This window comes from Leptodactylus fuscus, chromosome 1, assembly GCF_031893055.1.
Source record: "Leptodactylus fuscus isolate aLepFus1 chromosome 1, aLepFus1.hap2, whole genome shotgun sequence".
Classification (NCBI taxonomy): domain Eukaryota; kingdom Metazoa; phylum Chordata; class Amphibia; order Anura; family Leptodactylidae; genus Leptodactylus; species Leptodactylus fuscus.
The window spans coordinates 84,019,613-84,041,868 of record NC_134265.1 but is presented as its reverse complement, the minus strand read 5'-3'; the positions used below and the strand labels follow the sequence as shown (position 1 = coordinate 84,041,868).

The window sequence follows — 22,256 nt, the reverse complement described above, 5'->3', positions numbered from 1 at the left end:
GATTGCAATCACAAATTCTTTGGTATTATTATCTTCATTTAATTTGTCTTCAATGGAAAACCACAAAAAGAATTGTCAAAAAGTCAAATTGGATATAATTCCACAGCAAACATAAAAAGGGGGTGGACAAAAGTATTGGCACTGTTTGAAAAATCATGTGATGCTTCTCTAATTTATGTAATTAACAGCACCTGTTACTTACCTGAGGCACCTAACAGGTGGTGGCAATAACTAAATCACACTTGCAGCCAGTTGAAATGGATTAAAGTTGATTCAACCTCTGTCCTGTGTCCTTGTGTGTACCACATTGAGCATGGAGAAAAGAAAGAAGACCAAAGAACTGTCTGAGGACTTGAGAAGCAAAATTGTGAGGAAGCATGAGCAATCTCAAGGCTACAAGTCCATCTCCAAAGACCTGAATGTTCCTGTGTCTACGGTGCGCAATGTCATCAAGAAGTTTAAAGCCCATGGCACTGTGGCTAACCTCCCTAGATGTGGACGGAAAAGAAAAATTGACAAGAGATTTCAACGCAAGATTGTGCGGATGGTGGATAAAGAACCTCAACTAACATCCAAACAAGTTCAAACTGCCCTGCAGTCTGAGGGTACAACAGTGTCAATCCGTACTATCCGTCGGCGTCTGAATGAAAAGGGACTGTATGGTAGGATACCCAGGAAGATCCCACTTCTTACCCAGAGACATAAAAAAGCCAGTCTGGAGTTTGCCAAAACTTACCTGAGAAAGTCAAAAACGTTTTGGAAGAATGTTCTCTGGTCAGATGAGACAAAAGTAGAGCTTTTTGGGAAAAGCCATCAACATAGAGTTTACAGGAAAAAAAAGAGGCCTTCAAAGAAAAGAACACGGTCCCTACAGTCAGACATGGCGGAGGTTCCCTGATGTTTTGGGGTTGCTTTGCTGCCTCTTGCACTGGACTGCTTGACCATGTGCATGGCATTATAAAGTCTGAAGTCTAATGTAGGGCCCAGTGTGAGAAAGCTGGGTCTCCCTCAGAGGTCATGGGTCTTCCAGCAGGACAATGACCCAAAACATACTTCAAAAAGCACTAGAAAATGGTTTGAGAGAAAGCAGTGGAGACTTCTAAAGTGGCCAGTAATGAGTCCAGACCTGAATCCCATAGAACACCTGTGGAGAGATCTCTTGATGGCAGTTTGGAGAAGGCCCCCTTCACATCTCAGGGACCTGGAGCAGTTTGCCAAAGAAGAATGGTCTAAAATTCCAGCAGAGCATTGTAAGAAAATCACTGATGGTTACCGGAAGCGGTCGTTCGCAGATATTTTGTCTAAAGGTTGTGCTACCAAGTATTAGGCTGAGGGGGCCAATACTTTTGTCCAACCCATTTTTGGAGTTTTGTGTAAAATGATCAATGATTTGACTTTTTTTTCATTCTCTTTTGTGTTTTTTCATTGCAAGCAAAATAAATGAAGATATTAATACCAAAGAGTTTGTGCTTGAAATCATTCTCTGGAAGGAAACGAGTATTATCTGACAGAATTGCAGGGGTGCCAATACTTTTGGCCAACACTGTATGTAGTCAATATGCGTTGCCTGCTTATACTTACATTCCGCTTGCTGTGCAAACCCTACGAGCTAGGTATGCAGTGTGTCTAGAAACTTGTTGCTGTATATTTTTATTCACTTCCGATTGCTAGGTTACTAAAATTTACAGATATCTGACTACCCCAGTGCTTTATCTTAGTGCAATGTGCATGTATTCATAAGACTTACTAAAAGGACTGCTGTAAGATTTTAGTTGGCTACTCATACATCATTTGATTTTTGTTAAGTATCTGAATCACATAAGTTTTAATATTACTTTATGGTTAATATAAACTCTAATGGGGATTGGAAGAAGATGTATAGAAAATGTTTTTTTGCAAATATACAGTATGGCACAATATAAGTCTTCCAATATATGGAAGGTGCACCAAGTGACTGGCACTTCATCATGCCATATATCTTTAACAATCACCCAATCCCTACACATGTAAACTACATTGACATTGGCAATAATCGAACTACAGAATCTTTCCCCTTCCAAGTTAAAGGGGATTTCTAAGACTAAATATACACGACTGCTTTGTTCCAAAAACAGGGTCACAACTGTCCAAAGAACGTGTGTGGGATTTCAGCTCAATCCAATTCACTTCATTAAAGCCAAGCCAAAGCACTAGACGCAACCCAAAGACAGATGTGGCACTGTTAGTAGAAAGCGGCCATGTTGTCATAGTGCCTTTAAATAGCAAATAGAGCTGTTCATACTGTAAAATGGGAAAGACCAAAATAGCACACAGTCCTGATCTAACACATGTAATCCCTTTCTTAGGGAAACAATATCCATAAGAAGCTACACACACAAATTACAGTATTCACTTCATTTGACACGCAGGCAAACAATCATTTAGTTTACGGATGAATCCATGAAGATACTGGAGTTGTTAGTTTACTGCAAAGAATATACTCATGCAGATCTGCAATTATGCTGTACTGAAAAAGACCACAAATAAATGGAATCCAATTAGGAGAGTCATTCATGTCGTAGTTACACTTTAGAAAGGAGTCCTGACTCCGGAGCACTTGCTTTTATAAGGTTTTGGATTTCTTTGAATTTAGGATGGTCCTTATCAGCAACCAACTGCAAGAGAACAGCCTCACTTGTGGTAATAATAATCCCATTCCTTGCAAGACGCTGCAAAAGAAGAAGAAGGTGCAACCATGAAAGAAGATGCAATACATAATGGTGTTTTGAAATATCTAAAGGAAAAAAAACAAACACTTTATACAGTTCTGGCTACATTTTATATTTAACTTCTAAAATAAAACCTGTAGAATTCCTTTAATCTGGGATTTACAGGATCTGATCAGTCATTTATGTTCTGGTTTATTAAACAACTAAAGAGCTGTGATAAAAATGTACATGTTGAAGAAGAGAGCCTACCAGCAGATAACTTAGAAGAGAGCAGTCTTCCAGATGGGGCCGTCCAAATTATGACAAAATGTAACCAAATGCTGGGACAAGCTAAAATAACAGACCTATATGTACCTATCTGACCTGCCACTGTTTCCAGTGTGGCGCTGGTCTTCCCTGTTGGAATTAGCTTAGATGTGTGCAATGACAAGTCCGCGTATATAAATCAATGCTGAGACCAGTCATTGACTGAAGCTTTCATGGGGTTACAGTAAACAGACATGACACTCCTACAGATATGCAAACAAATCCCATGGGGGGGGGGTCATATCTCTTGGACAAACCCTTTAACTTCAAATAACATTCACGTTTCAAGATCATAGGTAAACATGTTAAACCTTAAAAAGGTCTTGCTACACGACTCAGGATATGGGTCATACCAGAAAAATTCCATTCAAAATGGAAATACACCCAATCTGTACAAGGCAATGTCATGGTTCATGGCCCTCATTGGTGCAGAGTAAGGTACTGGTCACTGGTCAGTTAGTTCAGAGGCCTTGGATAAGAGTCAGCACACACAGTTTTCCCAAAATTTCTATGGGATGGCTGCTTGGCCTTTAAATTTCTGTATGCCAATGGTAATGGCCTCTCTCCTAGACAACCATTATGCTACCTATAGCACTGATAAGGTTCAAGAACCCTGATACAACTGCCTGGGTGTCTTGTTGTTTTAGAAAGGATTTTTAAGTTTGGCACCTCAAATGATAAGAATTGTTTAACTCCATCCTAACATCTGCCGTACATTTACACAAGACATTCTTAAAAGCTCTTCAGCTACTGGGTTTTGTGCCATAGCTACCAGGTCTACGGCGTTTTACACACCAGAGAACCAGTGTTTATGATCCAGACCGTTGACCCCTCAGATGCAGAGATCAAATGTGACCATGGCATTGTTGTTATGAAACCTGCCTCAGAATATAATCATTTAAGTCTTAGTGATTTTACCATAAACTGCAATACTGTAGTACATCTGTCTATGGAATAAGCAAACTGATGATTGCTTGTTCTAGCCCACTAGAGTGATATTTAAAAAAATGTGGTACCATCCTCCACTAAATCTAAGGCAATCCAATGGTCTGACAAAGGGGCTAGAAGAACTGAAAACGTTTACTATGCTAGTTTATGGATCTCATGTAAATAAATCACTAATATCTGAACTACAGAGTGCCTGAATTGTTTTTAGTGATGCAAGGGTCAAAGATCTCAGATGTTTAGAAAGAACTCCTATACCAAATAAGATCGAAATAAACCTTTCTAATGTATACCTGTCCAGCCTGTAGATAACAGATGAAGCTGAAAGGCTCATATAACCTTATTTGCCTCTAATGCTCTGCCATTTACACAAATATAATGATGCCATTCTTTGCAATGATTTCACAGTGCCCAGCAAATGATGCATGGACTTTGCAAGCCGTGACAGCTTTTTAAAGCTCTAAATGTCAGCACAGAGCGTTTTTTCGGAGAATTCAATTTGCCCTCACGCCACAGTAATTTAGTGGCTCGGCTTAGACAGTAGCTGGGGGCACCGACTGCAAGGTCTTATCACAGTTTAGCTGGGTCGTTCAATGCTCTAATGGTTCTACCCACGTTCACCCTCTTGACTGGCATATATCAGCCAATAAATGCCATCAGCTCGCTGCTCACAGCAGAGTCCGACATCTCAAAGAATACATTCTCTGTCAAAACTACCTTTATAATATAACAGGGTCATATTCTGAAGCAACCATAAGAAACCCTAAAAACCAGCTATAACCTACTTTTTGATTATAATAACCCCCAGTGGGAAGTATGTGGATATAGCTATGAGATTAAATGATACAGGACTAATTCATTAAAAGAGTGTTATTTGTACAGGAGTGCCAAGAAACTGAATAAATACAAAGTAAAAACCCTGCGGGAAAACCAATGCTGTAGAAATATTCACTGCAGTCTGAAATGTAAAGTGGAACTGTCATTTACAATATGCTGCCCTAGTTATGGCACGTACAGGCTTGCTGTGTCTCTGTACTAATATCAATGTACCAAGTCATTTCTGGAATAACACACGGGAAGCAACACAGTGGGCTTAGGCTTATGAGTCTGCTGTATTTATCATGAGCGGCGTCCCCTGCTACCTCATTGCCTCTGCTTCTGTATATCATGTGAGACCACTGTCACTCAGGAGTAAGCAGGGATAGCACTAGAAAGCTAGTGACTGAATTACTATGCATCCAATCCATTATACAATAACAATAATTGCATAATTTAATTAAAAAAAAAAAAAAAGGCTCCAACTCTACTAAAAATTGACCCCAACTCTGACCCCATAGCCCTGATTTCTTTGTACCATTTAGCACAAACACAACTAGAACCTGTACATATAACATGCTGGCCTTAATATAATCCCTTTATACCATGCAACTTAGAGAACCTGTCACCTCTTCTGACTTTTCTGGCATTATGATTTTGGATCACCTTAATTTGATCAAGATATTGTGTTGATTCTGTTATTCCTCCTAGAAATGAAACTGAAAACTGGGTGTTCTGGGTTGGGGCCGATGTGTCTCTAATATTTTTCCCAACCATTCTGACAGTGCCAGACTTCTAGGGATACACCACATGATCTCTACATGATCTCTACATGATCTATACCAATACCATGATCTATACCAATGATCTATACAGTTAGTATATTCATACATTTCCAAGAGAAATAAAAGGGACAGAACAATGCAGAATTTGAAGAAAACATGAGGAGTGGTGACAGGACCTCTTTAAAGGGGTATTCCCAATGTATGTCATTATGGTAGTTGAAATCACTAGGATATGCATTCACTTTACTATCGATTAGGGTCAGGTCATATGGATGAAGGCTGCAGCTGTCTTTCTTTCTGGATGGCAACTCTGTGGCTCATCCAGTCTCTGGATTGCAGGAGTCCCAGACGGTGCGCCACAAGTGATCATGAAGCAATTACCTTATAAGATCACTTTATATTACAGTTATAAAATTTACCAAGACAAACTTTTCATTTTTATACAGTTTTTGAAGCCAGAAATAAGAGTGAATCAACAAAAAAAGTTGACTTTGGTTTTTAATCATTTCCCTTCTATCTCAAACCCTGAATATGTGGGGGCTCCATTAAAAGGGGCTCTATCACTGGGAAAAGTCATTTTTAACTAATCACATCCTTGCATAGCCTTTAGAAATGCTATTTCACGCCTACCTTTCGTATGTAGATTGCCTCAGTGGTTTCTGAATAAGTCTGTTTTTATTTATATGCTAATGAGCTTCCAGCCAGCACAGGAAGTTCTCAGCAGCCTCCTCTCGGCTATTCTCTCCTATCTATGTGTGCAAACAGGAAGCAAGAAGTCAGCAGCAGCAGCCTGTGCTGTACACATTCATAGGAAAGAATAGCAGAGGGTGCACGATGAGACTTCCAGGGTGCACTGAGAGGCTAATTACCATATGAATAAAAACTGTCTCATTCAAAAACCACTGAGGCAATTTACATACAAAAGGAAGCTGTGGTATAGCCTTTCTAAAGGCTATGCAAGGATGTGCTTATCTAAAAAATGACTTTTCCCAATGATAGAGTCCCTTTAAGCTGTATACATATGGCTGTATTACAGATCTACGGTATATGGTTGTGCAAAAAATCCAATTAGATCTCATCATGAGGATACAGGAAAACCTTTACCAAAAGTTACAGTTTTTGGAGCTCAATGTAGAGCTCTCACACCGATATGTTAATGTGAATAACGCCTAAACTTGTATAAAAGCAAGATTCAGTGAGGTATTAAAGTGCTACATCATCATGTCCTTGGCACTTTGGACCCATCAAACCTGCAGCCTATTCCCAAAACCACAATGAGACACATAAGATTAACAGATCTATCAATAGAAATTTATGTATGGTTTCCAGCTATTTTGCAAAACTGCTGCAAAATGAAACATTTAACTTGGCGTCTCCCTATAGAAATAATCATTTACTCTCTGCTGATCCCGACATGAACATTTATACAGAATTAAAGACAGGTAGGCATCAGCTGACAACTATCTTATGCCTTTGGCCAGTCTTCAGGTTATAGATGTAGAGATATAGAAAGAATCTACACTGTCACAGGGAAAATATTCTATAATAAGCACTAAAGTCTATTGTCTACAATACTATTGTTTTTTTTAATCATGAACTACCAGCGCTTTAGTAATAAGTATATTCTAGTAATCTATAAACTGAGATCCAAATGGAAACATTTTCTAAAGCATAGGAAAATCTGTATGAACTGAGCAATAATGCAATGAATACAAGGAAATGAATTCTTACCTCTAAGGCAAACATTCTATCCATCATGCTCCTAGAGGAAGACGCATCTGCCACAATATGGACTTCTACTCCTCGGCCTATCAGATCCAGAGCAGTTTGCTGAATACATACATGAGTCTAAAGACAAGAATCACATAATGGATATTATTGGAATTCTTTTAGAAGGGTTGGAAGATCAATTAAAGGAAAAGACATCTATCATATGCTCTTCAAGGGTCCAGCTAGAAGTAACTGAAAAAACTAAATGACCCCTCAACTCTGACCTTAGGTTTAGCACATCATGTTTAACAAATGCCTATAACAGTACAGCATACAGAAACTTACTTCCAGTCTCCCAAGTAATAGTCACCTACGTTTTAATCTGGAAGAGCCATACTTGTGGACAAGCGTTCCCTCTGGCTTCTCCATCATCTCATCCTCTGTTCTCCCTGCCCCCAGCTTGGTTTAATTTACAGATTTCTATCTATTTTCATATTGAAAGTGACATGTCAATGAAGGATTGTAAAGCCTATATGGTATAGGCTACTCAAAATCCCTAGATGTATCCCATTCCATATGACAATTCTATACAAATTATGTCTTATTTAAAATTGATACAATAAATCCAATTTACTCGGCAAAGCTGCTTAAAAGCTGATGAAAATTAGCAAGATTTTCTTATTAGCACAGACCTGGCAGACAGGACTACAAAATGGACATTTAACGCTTTAATAGACTTCTTCAACTTCTACTGCTTTAGACTAAGGCCCCACATGGCGTCCAAGCAAAAAAGCGCTGTGGGAAAACTTGCCGCGGCATCGTATCACGGTTCTTCCCACAGTGCTTTAGACAAAGTTCGCAGATGTTTCTAGTTTGCTCTGACTGTAAACCACAGCAATTTTTTTTCCACCATGTGGGGCCCAGCCTTAAACTGGACTAGAAACCATAGAGCATAAAACCATTGAATTGTCAGAATTTGTGTTATATGACAGTGCTACTGGGCACTACCAAGTTAGCATGGCCATATTTGGTGAAGAGAACATAAGCATTTCTTAGGAACTACGTAGAAGGTATATGACAACTTAGCCAATATTCCGTGAATCAACGGGACAGATTTTTTTTTATCTTACATCAAATCTCTATACAACGCAAGTTTCAAGGAGATGCTCGGGGGAAAACACACTGCGCACTCTCAGACAATGAGTAAAGAGAGATACAGGCAGAGGCGTACCTAGGAATGGCGGGGTCCCGTGGCGAACTTTTGACATGGAGGGCCCCCCTTCCTGACTGACCGAGTTCCCCCCCCCCGCTCTATTATGCCCCATAGTGGCCCCTGCACACGGTATTATGCCCCATAGTGGGCCCTGCACACGGTATTATGCCCCATAGTGGCCCCTGCACACGGTATTATGCCCCATAGTGGCCCCTGCACACGGTATTATGCCCCATAGTGGCCCCTGCACACGGTATTATGCCCCATAGTGGCCCCTGCACACGGTATTATGCCCCATAATGAACACCCATGAACAATTATTATACTCTGGGGTCTTTTCAGACCCCAGAGTATAATAATCAGAGACTGAGGGGGGATACAAAATTAAAAAAAACAAAAAAAACACTGTCACTTACCTATACCTGGCAGGTCCGGTCAAGTGTATAATAATAGTTTGTGGGGCCTGTGGCGTCACTTACAGATTCCGGCCCCTGCCAGGATCAGTAAGTAAATAGGGCCCGTTACCAGCTGGAGTAACTCCAGCCAGTAACAGCCTATTAAGAAAAAAAAAAAAATGCAGCGGTAGCGGATGTCGCTGGGCCCCTAATGTCCCGGGCCCTATGACAGCTGCTACCCCTGCTTGGTAGTTACACCACTGGATACAGGTGTCCCACAGAGTTTTGGGGTCTTGAAAAACTAGAGCAGTAAAAACTATCCATTAATTTCAATGAGATTTCAGGATCTAGTTCTCTGCCCACAGAAAACACTTGTTCTAAACAAAACCATCACAAATGAAACTCAAAATCACTAAAACCAACAACGACAAACTCACCTCAACGCCAAACAATACAACACTACGAACGCCAGGAATTTCAGCTAGTGCTGCCTCTACTTCTGGTAAAACCATAGAGAATTTTGTTTTTGGGACTACAAGTTTTACTCCAGTTAGGTCAAGTTCTTGCACCGTGCTCCCAAGTCCTTTAGGATACTGTTCTGTGACGATCACTGGTATTCCTAAAATACGGGCACCTTGTAACTAAAAGGAAGAGAGCAAAATATCCAGTTAAAGAAACTACACACAACAAGATAAAAGTCAAAATTTGTAAAAAATTATATACATAGGAAGTATATGCCCTTGTGGCACAATAAAGTCAAAGCTTTCCATCAGTCACACAGTTATAAACCTGTACCACTTAGTGACAGACTTCACTAATGCTCTGATGGCAATCCTTACATTTATAAATGGCACAGTACAAGCCATGTACAATCCTAAATAAGGAGTTCTAGAGGACCTGTTACAGTGTATGTGGACTGTATGGATGTTAAGGCCAGATTGGATTATGAAAAATTCAAGTTTGGTCACTTTAAACTGTAATTTGCCTAAAGCACAAAAGCCCCACATGACACGATAAAGTGTTGTGGCTATAATATGGATACCAAAAAACAGACATTATTGCCATGTGAAAGCGGCCTCAGAAATATAGAACATTTGGTTCTGGGGCCTACTCTGGAGTGCGTTCCTAGTGGGTTACATTATTTGAGCGCCCACGCCTTCATTTTTTTAAGAATAATTTATTGCCATACACGTGGTTTTGGCTGATATTAATGTGAATTTCCCACAACAACAGGGGTCACAGGAAAGAAGGATCATTTCAATATGCCCAATCTTTTTGTTCTTGGGAGGACACGCTATACCGCATCCCTATGGTGAAGTTCAGAGGTGTCGCTAGACTCTGATTTGGCTACTCCTCCAGTACTATATATATCCCAGCAATGTCAGTTCCTCACTGCCTCCACAAAACAAAAAAAAAAACAAAAACAAAAACACATCATTGTTCACATCTAGTACCCGTTTCTCAAACCTACAAATGTGATAAGAGCAGTTTTTGGAATTGGAGGCTCCATTTTATAACCTTCTATAGCACCTGTTAGCAGAAGAAGTTCAGGACTTACCAATCTTTGCCCTACGCTTATAATGTCTCCAAAATACTTGATGGCTGGTCTGAACCTCTCTTGCATGTCACAGCAGAAAAACACAGTACTGGCAGGGGTCAGGTTCCCAAGTGTTGTCAGCTGCCAAGACAGAGCACAAGACAAATCAAATAGTGAAAGGGTTTGCTAAATAAATTATTTCCAAGTTATGTTATATTCACATCTGTGTTTTGATCCATCAGAGGACCAGAAGAAAAAGAAAAATGGATCCCAACAATGATTCACATGAATAAATCCCGAGGGAACCCAGTGACAGTCAAGTGTCAGGGTTTTTTTTTTTTCTTTTAACTGAAACTGCTACCAGTGATTTCTGATAGATCTGCACCATACGGACACCTAAAGCGGAGGTGAACATGCCTTAATTTGCTGATAATCTTCTTGTATAATATCTATCTATCTATCTATCTATCTATCTACACACACACACAATGTATATTCACGGTGACAAGATTTTTGCCATGAAAGGTACCATCTGTACTATAAAGCTGGAGGTAGATGACAGGTCATGGTCACAGATCACCTCCTCCCAGCAGATGCTATAAATAGAGGACATTATACTGTACTTTATATTCATGGCTATTATTTATCTGGTTACATTCCACTATTACATCTTTTAAAGCACCAAGCACTTTTTTGTCTTAATGTTTAGTGGTGCATTCCCATTGAGGACATCTATGGCATATCCACAGGATGGGTCATAAATGTCCCACAGATATGGGTGCCACTTCTGGGACCTACATTGATCCTGAGAACTCCATCTTGAAGCTTCCAGGAATAGCTGCACAAGGAAGAAGAATACTCCATTCACTTCAGCCATGACACAGGGTAATGGACTGCCATTCCCTAGATGCAGTAGAATCAGATCCCACCTGTGGATAAATGGCCCAAGTAGGAGTTATCTCTAGAGGTGAAGGCCATATATACTGAACCACAGCTAAAATTAACTGTACTGAAAAAAAAATCTTACCTGCTGCGATTTTCAAAACTGCATGTGTCTGAAAAGGCTACATTTTTTTCTGCAAATTGTGGATCAAATTAAAAGAAATCTCATTCACTTTCCTCAAGCTTTAGAATGCTGGATTTTTGTCCCCTGCTACATTTTCCAAACATGCAACGTGTGGCCTCTACCGGCGTGATTTTGTTATCCGAGCCACCTTCATGACACTGTTATTGCAGCCAGCAAACATAACTGACATTACAGGCAATTGCATCCTGATCGTCTACTGTCAGTGAGAAGTATCACAATTCTAGGCTTACCAACTCTTACCAATAAAAAATTACCTCCCTGCCAATACAGCACCAGTTCCTTCATTTTCCTAAAGAAATGACCACTGAGGCCTATGACTGGCTGCAGCGATCACATAAAGACAGACTGGGCCCACTGAAGAATTGGTGTTAGTGCGCAGGTGGGGGGTGTTTAGCAGCTGTTTTGGATTCTTGCTAGTTTTTTTCTGTATTTACTTAAGGCTAGGTTCACATTAGCATCGGAGTCTCTGTTGCTGAGACCACCAAAATCGGTGGAGAAAAAAAACCCACAAAGGACTTTTTTTCTCCACTGCTTTCAGTTTCAAAATGGTGGACCTCATTATAGTCAAAGGGTTCCGCTGGTTTCTCTGTACAACTGATGTTGCAGCAGTCCAGCTCTCCGTTGTTGGACCTGAACGAGCCCGAAGCTAGTGACCTAGCATTAGTTTGTTAATGGGAGTCGGTCAACAATATAAACCTAGTCCCAGCCCCTTGTAGAGGTGAATCTACAGTTTCAGATATACCGCTGTTAATCAGCTTTGGAGCCCATTTTCAATTAAAACCGTATCTTGTCTGGTCTTCAGTCCCATCTTTAGATTCCAAGGCAAAGCACTTTTCGCTTACTTGCATATGAATAACGAACAAGGATTTAAATGAAAATGGCGCTACAAAGCAAAATAACAGGGCCATGTTTGGAAACTGTAGAATCGCCTGTAGAAGGTGCTGGTATTAGGTTTATAACCAAAATGTTGCTGATAAACTCCTGTTAAAGTTTTGGGCACTGCTGTAATGTGTCCTATTTTATATCACTGACGCATGATATAATCATTATGTAATAACACAAATGACATTAAAAAAATGTAAAAAAATAAAATAATCCGCTCTAATAACAGGTGGTAACTGGTATTATGGTATGCTGTAGATACATCAGATGTGTCTAGGTCTTTATTCTAGGATTACTGAGTAACATATCTAATGAACCTGCCAGGCAAAACTAAAATCTGATTGTATTTCGAGCAGCCCAAATAGCATGGCATTTAATAGCTTTCTGTGGCGTGATGCCAACCACAGGTTGCTCTTATTATATTACAGCAAATAGACTGCAACATGACTGGAGCCTTTTCATCTCCTGACAATTGTTCTGCCTGTAGTCTGCTCCTGTTCTGTCTAATCGTCTTCAAGACACAGCCATTGAGAATTATCCAGGGCAGCAGCAACAAGACCCTTTTTTTTCCCTTTAAAGCAAGTCACAGCTGAGCTAGCATTAATCATTGGCGCCTTGGCTACCAAGGAAACAGGCCGGTTCCTTCAACAGAATATTGGTGCATATTTTAATTCTCCTCAGAGTCTTCTGTGATACAAGTAATACAGGACAATAGTCATTCACTATGTTAGCAAATAAATCATACAGAACAGGAACGCTATACAAGCGGTCTATCTTCTCTGCAGTATGCATTGTTCTCTGCCATCAGTCATGTCAGGCTGCGTTCCTTAATAGCATTGCTGACCGGTAAACCAGAAAATATCTGTCCCTAGGAATAGTCAGAGGTCGCAATGACACCTGTAAAAACATTTAAAGATATACACGATACTTTTCCCAACCTCTGAGCCCTCGTCAACATCTGGCGTATTATTACTGTGGACGACAGCAGTTAAATATGGCGCCTCTCACAAGTAGAGCAAGCGCCATATCCACCAGGTATTGGATTTTATTTAAGTATTAAAATATCTATCTTTTGTTTTGTTCACCCCCTCCCCCACAGATTTAAAAAATAAAATTTAAGTCTGGATACATATGGCAGATATACACAGATTTTCTAGAAAGCCTTGAATTTTAAGTTTGGTCTGTCTGCTGGAATTCATCTGCAACATTTGGAATTTCTAATACTGATGGCAATACCTAAAGCCACCGCTACATTTTAGATAGCGAGTGAGAGGCGTGACTCCTGGCATGTAAACATTACCAGGAGTCACACAGCCATAGAGCAGCTGATCTGCAGGAGGTCCTGGGTGTCCACCTGCACACATCTAATATTGATGGATTATCAATAATAAAAAGTGGATAACTGCTTTTAGGCTCCAAGCACAGAGTTTTCGTGCGCAGATTCTGACGTGGAATCCACGTGAAAAAAAAGCCTCCCATTGACTTCAAGCGGAGGAAAAAGAAACTCCGCGTCAGAATCCGCGCATGAAAACTCTGTGTGCAGGCAGCCTAAGACAGGGGACATACCGTATACACTCGAGTATAAGCCGACTTTTTCAGCACATTTTTCATGCTGAAAAAGCTCTCCTCGGCTTATACACGAGTCAGGGTCCACGGAGCACAGAAAACTGGAAGGACCTGGAAGGGGAGGTCCTTTAGTGCTACTGCTCAGTGATTGGCTTGTCATGAGGTCACGTGACTGTGATGTCATCAAAGGTCCTGTAGCCACTGGTATGTAACATCTGCGGATAAGCTTGAGTCTAAATCCTAGTAGCTCCGCCCACACCAGAGTCCGATCACATGGTCATGACGTCATCAGAGGTCCTTTAGCACACTAGGATTTAGCATCTACCCTGCAGATGAGTGGCCAGGATTCATTGTGTCTTATGGAAGATGTCTGTCGTATGGAGGAGAGGAAGCTACAGTAAAGTGACACACAGGGACCTTCCTTTAGTTACTCTGCCTAGTAACGTCAGGCATTTGGGGTTATTCATTTAGTTTCAGTAACTCCATGTGCCTCACATTAATAACAGTTAACCCCATCATGTCCCTCATATTAACCCCTGTGTGCCCCATATAAGGGTTATTAATATGTGAGACACACGAGGGTACTAATGAAGGATCTTAATTATGAAGCTTCCTAATTATTACCTCCATATGTCCCACATATCAGTAACTCTTATGTGAGGCACACAGGGGGTTAATGTGAGGAACATGATGGGGTTAACTGCTATTACTATGAGGCACATGGAGTTACTAAGCTGCAGTGCACATGACCAGACTTTTTATCTGCAATGGTGGATTCCCCCCCCCCCCCCTCGGCTTATACTCGAAGCAATAAGTTTTCACAGTTTTTTTTATAAAATTAGGGGTCTCGGCTTATATTCGGGTCGGCTTATACTCGAGTATATACGGTACTAATTGCTTTTCCTCAGCATAAGGTAAGCATATGGTCAGCCTAGGGCTACACAGTGACTTTGCCTGTGACTCCCATCATACAACCAAATTGCCCTGCCTTAAGCAGCCTGTAATGGAATTGAATGGATTTCACAATATACTCCAATACATTAGTAAATATATATGTAAGTGTTAAGAATATATATATAACATTTTAAATAACTGCCTTTCCCTAGATCACTCAAAAAAACTAAACAAAAACACAGACATTCCCGCATACTAAAATACATGAACATATAAAAATATTTATTCATACACTGAATGCTATAGTGGAGAAAAAAATAATTAAAATGGAATTAAAATGAATTGATGGTTTGTTTTTTTTGTCAATGTAACTAAAAATAAATAAATAATAATAATAATAATAATAATAATAATAATAACAATAATAATATTCAAAACCATATAAAATATAGTGAAAATATAGTTAACATTATGGATGTTTGGCGACTCAAAGAAAGTTTTTGTTTTTTAATTTTTCAATGTTTTGTATTTTGTAGAAGTATTAAAAGGATATATAGTACCAACCCTAAGAATATAGCTAACATTAGAGATGAGCGAACAGTGTTCTATCGAACACATGTTCGATCGGATATCAGGGTGTTCGCCATGTTCGAATCGAATCGAACACCACGTGGTAAAGTGCGCCAAAATTCGATTCCCCTCCCACCTTCCCTGGCGCCTTTTTTGCACCAATAACAGCGCAGGGGAGGTGGGACAGGAACTACGACACTGGGGGCATTGAAAAAAATTGGAAAAAGTCATTGGCTGCCGAAATCAGGTGACCTCCATTTTAGACGAATAGTGGATTTCAAATCCGGGTCATATGAGAATGTGAACTTTGTGACTATGAGACAGGGATAGCTGTACAGGCAGGGATAGCTAGGGATAACCTTTATTTAGGGGGGAATGTTATTAAAAATAACTTTTTGGGGCTCTATCGGGTGTGTAATTGTGATTTTTGTGAGATAAACTTTTTCCCATAGGGATGCATTGGCCAGCGCTGATTGGCCGAATTCCGTACTCTGGCCAATCAGTGCTGGCCAATGCATTCTATTAGCTTGATGAAGCAGAGTGTGCACAAGGGTTCAAGCGCACCCTCGGCTCTGATGTAGCAGAGCCGAGGCTGCACAAGGGTTCAAGCGCACCCTCGGCTCTGATGTAGGAGAGCCGAGGGTGCACTTGAACCCTTGTGCACCCTCAGCTCTGCTACATCAGAGCCGAGGGTGCGCTTGAACCCTTGTGCACACTCTGCTTCATCAAGCTAATAGAATGCATTGGCCAGCGCTGATTGGCCAATGTATTCTATTAGCCTGATGAAGTAGAGCTGAATGTGTGTGCTAAGCACACACATTCAGCTCTACTTCATCGGGCTAATAGAATGCATTGGCCAGCGCTGATTGGCCAGAGTACGGAACTCGACCAATCAGCGCTGGCTCTGCTGGAGGAGGCGGAGTCTAAGATCGCTCCACACCAGTCTCCATTCAGGTCCGACCTTAGACTCCGCCTCCTCCGGCAGAGCCAGCGCTGATTGGCCGAAGGCTGGCCAATGCATTCCTATGCGAATGCAGAGACTTAGCAGTGCTGAGTCAGTTTTGCTCAACTACACATCTGATGCACACTCGGCACTGCTACATCAGATGTAGCAATCTGATGTAGCAGAGCCGAGGGTGCACTAGAACCCCTGTGCAAATAGAATGCATTGGCCAGCGCTGATTGGCCAATGCATTCTATTAGCCCGATGAAGTAGAGCTGAATGTGTGTGCTAAGCACACACATTCAGCACTGCTTCATCACGCCAATACAATGCATTAGCCAGTGCTGATTGGCCAGAGTACGGAATTCGGCCAATCAGCGCTGGCTCTGCTGGAGGAGGCGGAGTCTAAGATCGCTCCACACCAGTCTCCATTCAGGTCCGACCTTAGACTCCGCCTCCTCCAGCAGAGCCAGCGCTGATTGGCCGAATTCCGTACTCTGGCCAATCAGCACTGGCTAATGCATTGTATTGGCTTGATGAAGCAGTGCTGAATGTGTGTGCTTAGCACACACATTCAGCTCTACTTCATCGGGCTAATAGAATGCATTGGCCAGCGCTGATTGGCCGAATTCCGTACTCTGGCCAATCAGCACTGGCTAATGCATTGTATTGGCTTGATGAAGCAGTGCTGAATGTGTGTGCTTAGCACACACATTCAGCTCTACTTCATCGGGCTAATAGAATGCATTGGCCAATCAGCGCTGGCCAATGCATTCTATTAGCGTGAACTGAGTTTGCACAGGGGTTCTAGTGCACCCTCGGCTCTGCTACATCAGATTGCTACATCTGATGTAGCAGTGCCGAGTGTGCATCAGATGTGTAGTTGAGCAAAACTGACTCAGCACTGCTAAGTCTGCATTCGCATAGGAATGCATTGGCCAGCCTTCGGCCAATCAGCGCTGGCTCTGCCGGAGGAGGCGGAGTCTAAGGTCGGACCTGAATGGAGACTGGTGTGGAGCGATCTTAGACTCCGCCTCCTCCAGCAGAGCCAGCGCTGATTGGCCGAATTCCGTACTCTGGCCAATCAGCACTGGCTAATGCATTGTATTGGCGTGATGAAGCAGTGCTGAATGTGTGTGCTTAGCACACACATTCAGCTCTACTTCATCGGGCTAATAGAATGCATTGGCCAGCGCTGATTGGCCAGAGTACGGAATTCGGCCAATCAGCGCTGGCTCTGCTGGAGGAGGCGGAGTCTAAGATCGCTCCACACCAGTCTCCATTCAGGTCCGACCTTAGAGTCCGCCTCCTCCGGCAGAGCCAGCGCTGATTGGCCGAATTCCGTACTCTGGCCAATCAGCACTGGGTAATGCATTGTATTGGCGTGATGAAGCAGTGCTGAATGTGTGTGCTTAGCACACACATTCAGCTCTACTTCATCGGGCTAATAGAATGCATTGGCCAATCAGCGCTGGCCAATGCATTCTATTAGCGTGAACTGAGTTTGCACAGGGGTTCTAGTGCACCCTCGGCTCTGCTACATCAGATTGCTACATCTGATGTAGCAGTGCCGAGTGTGCATCAGATGTGTAGTTGAGCAAAACTGACTCAGCACTGCTAAGTCTGCATTCGCATAGGAATGCATTGGCCAGCCTTCGGCCAATCAGCGCTGGCTCTGCCGGAGGAGGCGGAGTCTAAGGTCGGACCTGAATGGAGACTGGTGTGGAGCGATCTTAGACTCCGCCTCCTCCAGCAGAGCCAGCGCTGATTGGTCGAGTTCCGTACTCTGGCCAATCAGCACTGGCCAATGCATTTCTATGGGGAAAAGTTAGCTTGCGAAAATCGCAAACTGACAGGGATTTCCATGAAATAAAGTGACTTTTATGCCCCCAGACATGCTTCCCCTGCTGTCCCAGTGTCATTCCAGAGGTGTTGGTATCATTTCCTGGGGTGTCATAGTGGACTTGGTGACCCTCCAGACACGAATTTGGGTTTCCCCCTTAACGAGTTTATGTTCCCCATAGACTATAATGGGGTTCGAAACCCATTCGAACACTCGAACAGTGAGCGGCTGTTCGAATCGAATTTCGAACCTCGAACATTTTAGTGTTCGCTCATCTCTAGCTAACATGTTATTTTGGCTGTACAGTGAATGGTGCTAAAAACAAAACCCATGAGAAAATGGCACAAATGCAGGTTTGTTTTTCTAATTCCACCCCATTCTGATCTTTTTTCCAGCTTCCCAGTAAATTATATGGAATTTACAATTATTTATGCCACAAACATTATTTACTCTCAATGTACAGGATAGAGAATAAATTGCTGAGCACAGGGGGTGGGGGGATTCGGCTTCTACCTTGGCTACATTCTAAATGGCAGTATCGCTCCCACTGGGGGTCTCAGCAGTCAGCCTCCCACCGACCAGCAATTTATTCTCTATACATTACATCATTTTTGTATCATAACCCCTTTAAAAACAATTATGAATTGCAATTTTTGCTGCAAAAAAATAGGCCCTCATACAGTGAAAGGAAAAATAAATGTACGGCTTTTAAAAGGTGGTAAGTAAAAAAGAAGTATGTAAAAGTGAAAAATGGCTTTGGCAGGAAGGGATTAAAGATATTCCTGCTTCTTTCACTGAGTATCCAGCAGAAGCTGTATTGTATTCTACTACGCATCTACTTACTACAGTAGACTGACATGCACAGACCTATACATTTTGTACACCGGGGGGCGCTATTACAAGCAGATAACAGCAATATTTCTACAAGGAAACATTTTTTTTGTTAAAGAGGATCTTTCACCACCTCCCCCAATTCAAGTTCTTAGTATCTGTAAATAGTTGCTGCTCCACTGATTCCAGCACAGTTGGAATTTTCTCTCTAGCCCCCACCATGCCTGAGCTACAAGTACAGTTACATGTGTCTAATATGCTATTTAGGCAGCAGTGTCAGACAGGGGGTGTGATTTAGAGCTCCTATTAGAGGCAGCCAGTGTCAGAGCTCAGAATCACACCCTTTACCTGCTCCTGCCTGACCCCGCCCTCCTGACAGTACAGAGACCAAAAAGCAAAGTGGCCACACGGTGGCTCAGTGGTTAGTACTGCAGCCTTGCAGTGTTGGGTCCTGGTGTTTGTATGGATTTCCATCCCATATTCCAAAAAAGACATATTGACAGGGAAAAATTTACATTGTGAGCTGTATGTGGGCTCACAATCTACATAAAAAAAAAGACCAAATAGCACATCAGACACCAAATCTAACAGCACTGATTACTCGGGAACAGTGGGGGCTAGAGAAAAAAAAATTACAACTGTGCTGGAATCAATGGGGCGGCGACTATTAACAGGAGCTAAGAACTGGAGTTGGTGGGGTGGTGAAAGGTTCTCTTTAAGAATGCATTCACACTTCCATCATTTAAGTATCTTTCATAGGATCAGAACAATGTACTGAAAAACAGACCGTATAACTTATGTAGATGGAGCACTTTCTGTTTGCACCAGTCTCCACTTGCTGTAATGTTAAAAAAAACAAACACAGAAATGTTATCTTGCTTATTTTATTTTTAATGAAAAAGTCGTGTGCACGCAACTTTTACTTCAATCTAAAACAAGCAAGATGGAAGAAAGAGCCTGTCTTGTTATTAACATAACAGCGAAAGGAGACGGAAAGTGTTCCATCTGCATCAGTCATTCTGTCAGCTTTTTATTCTGTTGTACTGGTCCTACGGGATCAGAAAAATGGCCTTGAATGATGGCAGTGTGAACGTAGCCTAATAATACTTTACAGCCCCTACAGTGCATATTCTGTTTAGGTATTGCCGTCTGTATTGATATCATAACCTCTTTAATAGAAATAACATATAGAGTTCACATATAAGAAAGTAATATTTTAGCTGCCATGCATTTCTCTCCCTGTATATACGGTACAGCTGAGATGACCCACGAGAAGTATCGGCCATAGAGCAATACATAAGAAAATGTCTGTCTGATAGGGCTGGGGAACATGACCTAAATCAAAGTCCTATATGAATGAACTTTTCACCTCAAGTATAATTAATGAACGATTATTTTAGCACACACCCCTTTTACATGCCACGCCCCATATTAACATGCTATAATCAGTATATACTAGAGGGCAGCACAGTATACAGTCTATATTACAAGGAAAGTATGTATCTCCCGTGTCAGTCCATACTGCCGTTCTCCAAGACTACATGAGCCATCTGCTGAAAGGCTCCAGATACATGCTATAACATACATAACCAGTATATATCTATTAATACATGTATTAATACGGTATTTATTACCTGACACACCCAGCTGAAGAAGCTTAGCAAGGTTACAAAGGTATCATAGCTACAATACATTTGCCTTTTTGACACAAAGGTATCTAACATTACAAACCCCACTCACGTATGTCTCCTACGTACACATGTATGATACACACGATGGCATGGTGAGTGTTGCACTATATACTGGCTTATAAATACATTAATATTAATTTAATACATGCCAACTATGTTACATCATGTATTTAGAGCCCTCAGACAGTTACACACTGTAGCGTACAGTGTGCAAATTGTACAGTGCTGCGGAATATGTTGGCGCTATATAAATAAAATGTATTATTATTAATGTGGCCATCACAGCACTCTTACCAAATTGCACCGCCATTGTATCACACTAAGTGGCATCTTGTCTTACACCGCCATTGGCTAAGAGATGTGTCAGAATCAGAATTTGTGAATCAAATATCAGCAACGCCAATTGGGTACGGTAGAGTGACGTATCCATTGGCAGGGTGAGAGTGGACAGTATGGGTGTGAAATAACTGAACCGAAGTCACGGATGGCAGCAGGTCACACGGATGGCAGCAGGTCACACCACTGAATTAAGCCAATACTTGGTTTTGGTGATTTTTCGATTCATCGCCCAGCCATACTACTTAGTAAGTTCTGTATATTACAGTTGTCAGTCAGGTGCTGCAATGACCTACAGAAATGATCACCGACCACCTAGCGCCATCCTGGATCTGGTTTAGATGTACAATGGAGAGTGCATGGGCTAATGGCAGATGTCCTGTAAGCTGTACACAAGCTAAGTGCATGGAGATGACAGGGGCTGCTGCTGCCACTCACCTGGATCTGAAGGGGCACCAGGCGGACCTTGCACCTGTCACTGACCACGAAGCCTTTGGGCAGGTCGATGTACTGGCCCCATTCCTCGGCGAACAGCTGCACTACAAACTTGCGGTGCATGTCTATCTGGTCCCCGTACAGACTGAGGAACTTCTGGATCAGGACTTCATAGCCAGCGCCGTGCGGCACGGAGGAAGGCCGGGCAAAGACGGAGAAGCAGAAGAGCACGGGCACACTACTGGCGCTACCGGGGCAGCTGTTCACCTGTGCCGCACACACCGCCGGCTGCTCTGCCATCTTCAGTCACCAGTCGCTGCTGCCAAGGACACGACAGTGGGGGGTTATTGTTATTACCTCCCCCCGGAGAAATTGTCACTGCCCCTCCCACTCTCACCCGGGCTGGAGGAGGAGAGACCCAGGGGGGCACAGCCTTAGGTGACAGCCCCCTCCTCCTCCCCGGCTCCTGTAGCACATGGCTGTGATTGGAGCCCAGGCACACACCGGCCCTCCCAGCAACACTGCAACCTGTGGCCGTAGCACTACAAGTCCCAGGAAGGCACCAGCGCTGCTCACTAGGACTTGTAGCACCACAGCCCCAGCGCCCCCATCTGACTGGAGCGGCTCACCTCAACCCCACACAGTCCTGTACATAAACTCACTTGTGTCCGGGATCTCACACACCAGGACGCGGTGACGTCACGCGGACTGTACACGTCACCGGAGGCGGCTGCCTTCACTTCTGGAGAACTGCTGTGCATTG

General features: G+C 42.3%; 1 protein-coding gene across 1 annotated transcript; it reads right to left on the bottom strand.

Annotated features, from left to right (window-relative positions):
- Positions 1 to 21,900, bottom strand: ISOC1 (isochorismatase domain containing 1). Its single transcript, XM_075272464.1, has 5 exons — positions 21,497 to 21,900; positions 10,437 to 10,556; positions 9,316 to 9,519; positions 7,292 to 7,408; positions 1 to 2,708 (listed from the first exon to the last, which is right to left on the bottom strand). The coding sequence occupies exons 1-5, from the start codon at positions 21,791 to 21,793 to the stop codon at positions 2,562 to 2,564; spliced, it is 885 nt and encodes a 294-aa protein (XP_075128565.1). The 5' UTR covers positions 21,794 to 21,900; the 3' UTR covers positions 1 to 2,561.
- Between the last annotated feature and the right edge of the window lie 356 nt (positions 21,901 to 22,256).

Coding starts and splice junctions, on each gene's coding strand:
- ISOC1 (XM_075272464.1), bottom strand. CDS start 21,793: ATGGCAGAGCAGCCGGCGGTGTGTGCGGCACAGGTGAACAGCTGCCCC. Junction 10,557..21,496: donor TGGTGCCCCTTCAGATCCAG/GTGAGTGGCAGC, acceptor CTGTCTTGGCAG/CTGACAACACTTGGGAACCT. Junction 9,520..10,436: donor TAAGCGTAGGGCAAAGATTG/GTAAGTCCTGAA, acceptor TCTTCCTTTTAG/TTACAAGGTGCCCGTATTTT.